The sequence below is a fragment of the Malurus melanocephalus genome, unplaced genomic scaffold (genome assembly GCF_030028575.1).
Source record: "Malurus melanocephalus ecotype Western Australia unplaced genomic scaffold, MMel_1.1 scaffold_35, whole genome shotgun sequence".
NCBI classification, from domain to species: domain Eukaryota; kingdom Metazoa; phylum Chordata; class Aves; order Passeriformes; family Maluridae; genus Malurus; species Malurus melanocephalus.
The window spans coordinates 3,166,835-3,175,977 of record NW_026623267.1 but is presented as its reverse complement, the minus strand read 5'-3'; the positions used below and the strand labels follow the sequence as shown (position 1 = coordinate 3,175,977).

General features: G+C 37.6%; 1 protein-coding gene across 2 annotated transcripts in view; it reads left to right on the top strand.

The window, feature by feature from the left end:
* Window positions 1-8,438, top strand: part of FHL5 (four and a half LIM domains 5) — a 23,289-nt gene extending 14,851 nt beyond the window's left edge. For both annotated transcript variants that reach the window (XM_057364113.1, XM_057364112.1), the window contains exons 3-6: window positions 859-1,033; window positions 2,793-2,962; window positions 5,088-5,274; window positions 6,467-8,438. In XM_057364113.1, coding sequence (XP_057220096.1) covers window positions 859-1,033; window positions 2,793-2,962; window positions 5,088-5,274; window positions 6,467-6,618 — 684 coding nt within the window. In that variant the 3' untranslated portion in view covers window positions 6,619-8,438. The remainder of the gene's footprint in view (window positions 1-858; window positions 1,034-2,792; window positions 2,963-5,087; window positions 5,275-6,466) is intronic.
* Window positions 8,439-9,143: the final 705 nt, after the last annotated feature.

Sequence of the window (9,143 nt, the reverse complement as noted above, 5' to 3'; positions counted from 1 at the left end):
AAAGAAAATTAAAGTGGTAAGTGCTCAGCACCTCTTGAAGCCTGGTATTTCTTAATTTTTAGCACTTTAAAAGGCGAGAACTTGAAAAAGGAGAACAATGAGACAGGACTTGTGCCCTTTTGTGTTTCTTACTTATAAAAGACATCTGAAAGGATATGGTTCATTTTTGAAGGTGGGAGGGTTTTTTGGAAGTGCATTTTCCCTTGCTTTTATAACTGTGGAAAAATTAAATCTGCTGTTTGGTGTTTTTTTCAAATTCTAAGTCAGGATTTCATACATCTACTATTAGCTCTTTCATCCCCTAAGCCCACTGAATCTTACATGTTTTTTCGGCCAGCTTTTCAGGAGGATTTATATCCGATGTAAACAAAAGCAATGATTGTTTTTTAGTCTTCCTAATAATCATTTTGTTCTCAATGAGATTTTCATTGCTCATTCTTTGCCATAGCTTAGCATTATGTCATGTCAGCTGGAAGAAGAAGTAGTAACACTGAAATACATAAGGTTACTTTCAAATTCTATAGAAAATGGACTTCCTGTGCAGTGGTCTGCRCATATTAAAAATGTTGATCTCTGGTTTCCTGGTGAAAGACAACTGTAATATATAAAACGATTCATCCAATAAAACATACATAAGGAAGTTACATAAGAAAGGAGCACTGTGTCTGCCAAAGCAGCTCCTAATGGTCTCTGTGAGAGATCAACACACTGGTGTGACATTGGGTACCTACACCTTTCCTGAGAGCACCTCTGGCTGGATCCACCACTGCAATTGATCCATTTTTCATTTTAAGTCTGGAAGGAGCTGAAGGATGAAAACACTAAYGTTTTTATGAATGTGAACTTGCTTTCTCCAAGGATCTGGCCTACAAAGGCCGCCACTGGCATGAGGGGTGCTTCAGGTGTGCCAAGTGCAGTCGCTCACTTGTGGAGAAGCCATTCGCTGCCAAGGACGAGGTGCTGCTGTGCACTGAATGCTACTCTGATGAGTATTCATCCAAGTGTTTTCACTGCCAGAAGACAATTATGCCYGGTAAGTCAACAGGGACCCTTTGGGGGAAAATGGAACAGTGTTTTTAATTACACTCACCTCCTGGAATAACAGAGCTGCAAGTTCTTGACTTTCAGAACAGCTTTGAGGTGACTTTGCRTGTAGCACTCTCCCAGCAGTGAGGAGAGGGCAGGCAGACACTTCTCCTCTATCACTGACAGGTCTCATGATTCCTTATAAAAATATTAAGAGTTCAGTGCAGGGTAAAATCTGCTCATGTGATGTCCTTGGTTCTGTGGCAGTTCTTAGGAGGTATATTCCACTGTGARCACAGGTAGACAAACTGAGCTATTGTGAGCAGGAGGGCCAGTTTAGACAGATCATCTGCATTTCCACATTGACCAGACCCTGTGCTTGTGTTCTTTATGCTATTGCTTTCACTCAGAAATATTTTTGTTTAAATTTTTAAAATATGGTAATTTGCCTTCAAATCATTAGCAGCATTTTTACTAAAATGAATACAAGTCCATTTTACAACATTGCCCATGTTTACAATAGACTTATTGATAAGTATATCAATAAGTATATTGATAGACTTATAATATCCTACCATTAGCAGCCTTGAAAATTCTGCACTTTCCACTAAACTGCTTCTCAGCTTTTGATTGTGTCTGTTCAGGACATCCTCCAGACTTCATCACTAGCGCATCAGCAAAGCTCATACAGCAGAGTGATTTCCCAAAATCTGCCTCTTCACAGGCACCTGARAGAAGCCACAGCATCATATGTGGCAGAAGGAAGCTGTTTGCTTAGGAAAGTGGGTCCTTAACTTCTGGAACAGAAAACATCAGTAAATTTGGCAGTGACATATGGATTTTATTTTTAAGTATCTCTTAAGGCCAAACAATAAAGTCCAGTCTGCAAAATAATTGTCTTACTATTGATATGAGATTACTGATGTCATGTTCAACCTGTAGCACTGATTTGTGCTTTTACAGTTTGTGTCCTTTTCATTATAGGTAAAAGCTGCATTAGTGGAAGCAAAAATTGTAGCAATATGGCTGTGTTCACCTTAAGGATTATAAACTGCCTAAATTGTTTATAATTTACAAAAATGTTGTCAAATAGTCCTACCTTACTGTGCACAGATGAAGGCTTGAAACTCCTCTGACAARCATTTAACTGAGCAACTTTCTGTCCTTGTGCTGCATCAAAATCATGTAGTTAAACATGATAAAAAAGAATTGTTGATCTAGGACAGAAATGATGAGCTGTAAGAGGAGGCGGTCTAATGTGCTGTATCACAGAAAAAAAAAATATTTAGTTCTAGAAAGGTACCAATTTAAGCCATTAAGATAAATAATGTTTTTATAAGTGAATGAGCCTTTGTTTAAGAAAGACAGAAGACAGGACAATAATGAATGTACTAAACATCCAACAAATTAATCTCTAATTAGAAAAGTGCTGTGTACCTGAACATTATCACTGAGTTGGCTGGCTTGAGAGAAACTGAGCAACTGAAGCATAATCACAAAGAAGAAAACCCAAAAGACTCRTGTAAGAGCAGACTCTCAAAATCACAGCTTGGGCAATTCAGCAGGTCTTTTGCCAGATGATAATATGGCACTGAATGTGTTCTTGAAATYTCAAGTGCATTCTTAGAAGCTCTATTAAACTGAAGAAAAGTGTTTTCTTGGGTAACCCGATACYGAGATAAAAGGTTCAAAACAAGAGCATTCCCAACATTTGACACTTATTACAAGGCTATATCTGAGGGGATTGTTCACTTTACTTTTTTCAGGTTCACGTAAAATGGAATTTAAGGGAAGCTCCTGGCACGAATCCTGTTTTGTTTGCCAGTATTGTCGTCAACCATTGGGAACAAAACCATTAATCACCAAAGACAATGAGAATTACTGTGTGCCCTGTTTTGAGAAGCAATTTGCTCACCATTGCTAYGCTTGCAAAAAGGTAATTAAACATACAATGAAAAAATTGCCCTAATGAGACAATATTGCTCATGGGGGAAAGGGCTGGATCTTGTGAAAGGTCTGGCAGATTAAGAGTAGGAACAGAGTCTTCTTTTTGACATTGGACACTGAAAGCCAACTGTGACAGTGTCTGCTGTCCACTCTAGTTAATAGCAATTTAACACTGATTATATTTGGAATAAACTTATTTACCAAAAGAAAGGCTTTGGGYTTCTTTAGTTATTGACTGTGATTTTTGGCAAAGGTTAAATGAAAAGCTATCTAAACTCCTTCTTTCTTCAAAATCTCTGCTTTTGCCTTGGTAAAGATACCTCTCTTTCCATCGTTTTTCAGATGTRTTTACATGCATAATTAACCACCCAAGCTGAGCAAAAGCATTCACAATTTTGGCTRTTTTTTCTTGTAATGTATTATGCAATTAGCAGACCAAGGAACATTCAATTGTGATGGCACCAGTCAAGAGTCCCACTGCTTCAATACAGGATGCTTCCCCTGTGGGTACCAGAAAGCTTAGTTTCAAATTAGTTTATTCTTTATTCCCCCAAGTGCAGGTAAATCAGTTCTTCTTTCCCTCGATTGCTCATGTTTTAAAATTTTCTCTAGTTGATGAAAATGGACAAAGCATCATACCATTCTAATGTGGTACTGGTCTCTAGAGAAATGCTTTACAATACTTTTTATGGCAGAATTTTACTTATTCTTTAGTACCTGCATCACTCTGGAAGCATTTTTGTTTTCACTTCATCAAATAACTTATAATTTACTGTGCTTCTTTAATGTTTACCTGTAAACCTCTACCTCTAACAAAAGCTTTTAATTTAAGGAAAATATGATGCTTATATTTTTCTTCAGTAGTTAAACTTTAGAAAGTACTTTTACATAATCCCATGTGTCTACATCTAGCCTTGAATTTGCATTAAATGAAAACATGGCAATTATAGTAATTATGCTCAATGATTATTAGAGRCATTGATGTTAGCAGCACCTATGTGAAATAATCAGTATTTGCTTCTTATAATTCTAGGAATGCTGAGTCCCCTGTAGAATAGGTAAAACCATTTTACTTCTGCAACTTGCATCAATTCCCATACATGAGAATAGAGTCCAAAGTGATTAAATTGCCAAACTGAATCTTGAATTTYGGACCAGTGATTTTTACATTTTAATGGAAAAGCAAATGTAACTACAAAGTAGCCCAAAACTGAAATGTTAAAGGGGGATCAGGTACTATTTAAATCTCTTTATTGTTTGACATGATCCAGTATTATTCTTTATTCTCCTGAAACCGTATTCCCCAGGGAGATTTGATACCCCTATTTTTACATAAGTTTCTCCAGCTTTTTCTCCTCCTGTTCCAATACTATTCATTCATTCATTCATTCCTTCATTCATACATTCCCTGTCATGCATGTGACTTGATAGAAACACTATCTTAAAGCTCATCTTTATAGAAATTTCTCTGTACAGTCTCTCAAAACTTGTGTAAAACCAGCTCTTTACCACACATATGGGAGCYATAGAATAACTGGAAATTTCCCTCTTCAGAAATAACCAGTGCAGAGCTGTGAGTGAATTACYGGGAATGAGAAGCTGATGACACTCGTAAACACCATTTTTTTCTTCTTCTGGCAGTGTAGATCTCMTTTCTGTTTTACTTCTGTTTATTTACTGTCTTTCTTCCTATATAAAATACTGTTGCATTTGAGAGACAGCAAGATACTGGCTGGAGATAAACTATTATCTCAGCATCAGTTCTCTCACCTGCTGCCCATCACTGAGAATTTCTCTTCTGAGAGCATGCCYTATTCTAAATCTTTATCTACAATAGAAAAGAAAAAAAATCATTAAAAGATAACATGTTTATTACAAATTATGAGATTATACTGTGAAAGAAAATTGAAAATAGCAAACTCACGTTGAGCTTAAATGCAGATAATTAAATGGAGGTGGTTAAATGGATAGTCCAAATGAAAAAAATATTTTGTAACCACACCTTCTCTTGTGCTTGTGGAAAGAGAGAAACCAASTGGAAGTACTTCTGAAGGACTGGAGGATCCTCCATGATTCACACCTTTGTTTCTTTGCTCTCTTTGTGAACACACTAGGYAATTACTTCTGGAGGAGTGACCTACCATGACCAGCCTTGGCACAAACAATGCTTTGTGTGTGCTGGGTGTAAAACCCAGCTGTCTGGACAAAGATTCCTTTCCCAAGATGAGTACCCGTACTGTGTAGACTGCTACAGCAAATTTTACGCTAAGAAGTGTGCTGCTTGCATGAAACCTATAACAGGTGAGTCTTGTCTTCTAGAGGGGACTGGACAGCAATGAATCCTCTCAAAGCAGGCTTTTACTTCAGAAAAAAAAAATACTCCCATCAAAATGAAAGACTGAAGGACTTAACTACCAGAGAGACTCTCTCTGTGTCTCATGCATTGTATCATGCTAGGACAGACTGAGCACAAATGTTCCCTTACTGATGAGGAGTTGCTTTATGTGCCCAAAGAGTTCCTCCATCATTTGATTTAGAGATTTCTGTAGTAAAATTCCTCCTTAAGTTTATAAAAAAGGCATTTTTTTCCCCCTTCCCAYGACAGTACACACAAGTCCCTCTGTGATTTCTTCAGTTTTGTTTGTAAATGCAAATATGATCAAACTGAACACAGATTAACTGCCTGCTGGTAAGGCACACCTGTCAAATTAGAAAGCTTGCCAAATGCAACAAAGCTCTATTGCATGCATCCTTGTATACTTATATGATTTGTAATTAGACATATATGTCACTGGCCTGTGGTAGCTGAAGTTTTCTGAGAGCATTTGCTGGTGTTCTGCATCTTAATCCTATAATGTGTGGAGTCAACTGTTGTAAATTACAGCCTGATTCTTACAGGTGCATGTTGCATATGTCACTGGATAAATAAATTATGAATACCCAATCATATGCTCATGATTGACAAAAAAAAAAATCAAAATCAATGAAACAAAAGAAAAACCCACCAAAAAATATTCAAATTCCTCCAAACCTCAAGATTTTATTTCAGATACTTCTGCTAGGAATCTCATGGTCTGGTAATTCTCAAAGAATCCATCTTGAAGAAATTTAGGGGAAAAATATTAAATTATTTCATTCAGTGTTTTATAGAAACTATATGTTTCAACATAATGCAAATAAATTTCATGAGAGTTTGTAGGAAAGAACAGCAAACCCGAATGGACATTCTGATAAACCCAATGTGTTCAGATCTCATAATGGGATAGGCAAACAAGTGACTTGTGGCATTGGTTGAAATATTTCTCACCTAATTCTAAAGTGATTTTTTTAATTCAGCCAACAAAGAATATTTCAGAGTATGGGTTTTTGTTCATTTGTTTGTTTGCTATATGAATGATGACCTGATCATACATCGGGAAGTAATCTCTTGTATTTCTAAACTGTGCCAAKAAATACCGGATTCACATATTTTTTTTTTCATAATCTCTTTCAGCTCTCGGAGGTGCCAAATACATCTCATTTGAGGAGCGCCAGTGGCATGGGGAATGCTTTAACTGTGCCAAGTGCTCTGTCTCCCTGGTGGGCCAGGAATTCCTCACTCAGCAGGATGACATCCTTTGCTACAAATGTGGCTCTGCTTCATAGTTCTGTGGAAAGCTGTGCAACTGCATTATTCTCACTGTGTAACCATGTAGTTCATTGCTCTGCTGTAAGAAAACCACATAAAAGGTATTATTACAGTTATTTAGCCATTCAAGTAGCTTTCCATCATCAGTTTAATTCTGTCAGTTCTCGATTGCTTATAAACAAAAATTAAACAACCAACCCATACTGGTTAAGAAAATTATGCAGAAAAGATTTGTAGATATTTTAAATCTAACTCCAGTATGTTTTCCTTGTGACACACTGCACTCTGCTGTTAGAAGCTTAAAAATTTATCTTTTACCACCTCTGAACCAAAGAGGATTGTGCAAATCTGTTTGCCATATTAATAATGATGAGGCATTAGCATTGATTCACAGATGCACATCTTGGCATGGAACGTTGGGCACCTGCATTTTTCTTTTGGATCATAACACTGAAGAGAACATCTTGTAAAATATTACATTCTTCCATACTTCAGGCAAAAAAAAGATGCTGACAAAGCAGGTAGAAATTGTGAGTGGGAGATGCTTTYACACTGAGGACCAGAGAGAGGCCCATTCCAAGGGCCAGATAGAGAAAGGAGGTCATTTTCCTYCCCTTACTGTGATTGCTATCCAAAGAAGTAATCCAAAACACCATGGCACAGGTCCTTTCTAAAAATTGGGTAACTGTACTTAATTTTTTTAGGCATAGTTGCTCTGTAACATAAATAAATCTATATTTTTAACTGCTGCAAGAGCTGAGGATTGCCCAAGATTAGTGCTGATGTACATTTTCCCATAACTAATATGCCTTGAGGCTCTGTTTCCATTGTCTTTGCTACACCCTCAAATACAGGTGTAACATACATATTTTTATTAACTGCCACAAGATCCAACTCACACTGGTGCCTTTAACCTGGTGCTTTCCTCCCTTGAAGACTGCTCTGCCAGCAATCAAAACCCTGTTAAGGGCCTTTCCTTTTCAGCCCTGCTTGGTCTGCGACTCCCAGTCCATCCCTCTGCTCATGGACAGCAGGCTCCAGGACCAATTCCTGATTCCTTTCCTCATTAGCCACACATGTTCGTTAATTCTGTGTCAAGAATTAGTGATGCTGTCATTGCAAGATCAGCAGCTTTCACTGGCAGTGCAAGATCTTGGTTTCTAGATAGCTGGTAGTCTCTTTTTATCTGCTTGCTGATCTCCAACACTCAAATGTTCACTATTAAAGGTCATCTAGAGCTGAGTTACAAACATCCATCTTCTKCCTTCTTCCATGTGCATGTCACTGTGGCCTGGCTCATGTACTGGGCTGCTGTGGATGAGCAGTGATGTTCAGGATGGCAGGTTCTGCTCTGTTCAGCAGAGCCTTGAGTCCTCACCTCACGTGTCTTCAAGTCATTCTTCTTTRGATCTGGCCTTGAATGCATAGAATAATTTAGCTGACTTAAGTGGTCTTTATTCATATTGAAGACAGACATTACTTTAGGTGGAAAAGCGGGAAAAAATTAATATATGTGCATGTGGCTGAGCCAGGGCTGAACTGCAGTGGCATAAAATCAATACAGATAATGACTGACCAACGAGTGCATAGCAGTCTGTTGTCCAGTCAATAAAATATTGATCTTTTGCTCTGTGTGGTGTTAATTTTTAGTTTTCATTTTCTTCTTCCGTGGCAGCTTTTATTGCAGTCTAGAGTTTGATTAGTTTATGTGTTTTCATTTKATCCCAGCTGCTTCCTTTTCTATTTACACACCTCCCACAGCTGATACAGGTTCTTAGTAAGGCTTAGATTCCTATAAATAGAAATATGTTTCATTGCCTTATCTGTATAAATATATATATATACACGCACATATACGTATAAACACATGGACATAGTGGTTCACGGTTATGCATGATGTTCTAAAAATTTGYACTGAGCTATCAGAAATTAGTAAATGTTAATGTCTTACAATTTTTAATTAAAATGATGAATCACCATATTCAGGCTTGTCTGTGGGGTGTACCTTCTGTTTGTTTGCATGAAATAACATTCAGCTAATTGCAAAAATGTGGTTTGGGCCCTTTGTTCAGTCTCCTCTGAAGAATCTTCCCGTTTAATTACAAATTGACTCAGGATTACCAGGCAGCCTCTCCTAAGACATGACAGAGTCACAGGTCAGACACACTGATAATGATAATCCCAGTCTTCCAGCTTTAACATTTATGAAAATGAAATTCTTCTCTGACTCATCAGCTAATAATATTTTTAGAAATGCCAACAGAATTATTTATTTCTTCTGCAGTAAACACACTACAGTCAAATCTGAAATTGCGCATTTTCCCTTCAGGATAATGGTAAGAAATAACTGTGACTGCTATAAATAGTCTGAGTAAAAGTTATATTARATAGCAAATTGCTATTTCCTAGTCTCTGTCACCAGCTGCCAATGCCTGAATATTAGTACAGTGATACTCTTGTGGTGGGCTGACCCTGGCTGGACCCCAGGTGCCCACAAAAACCCCTCTATCCCTCCCCTCTGCAGCTGGAGAGAGAGAAAAAA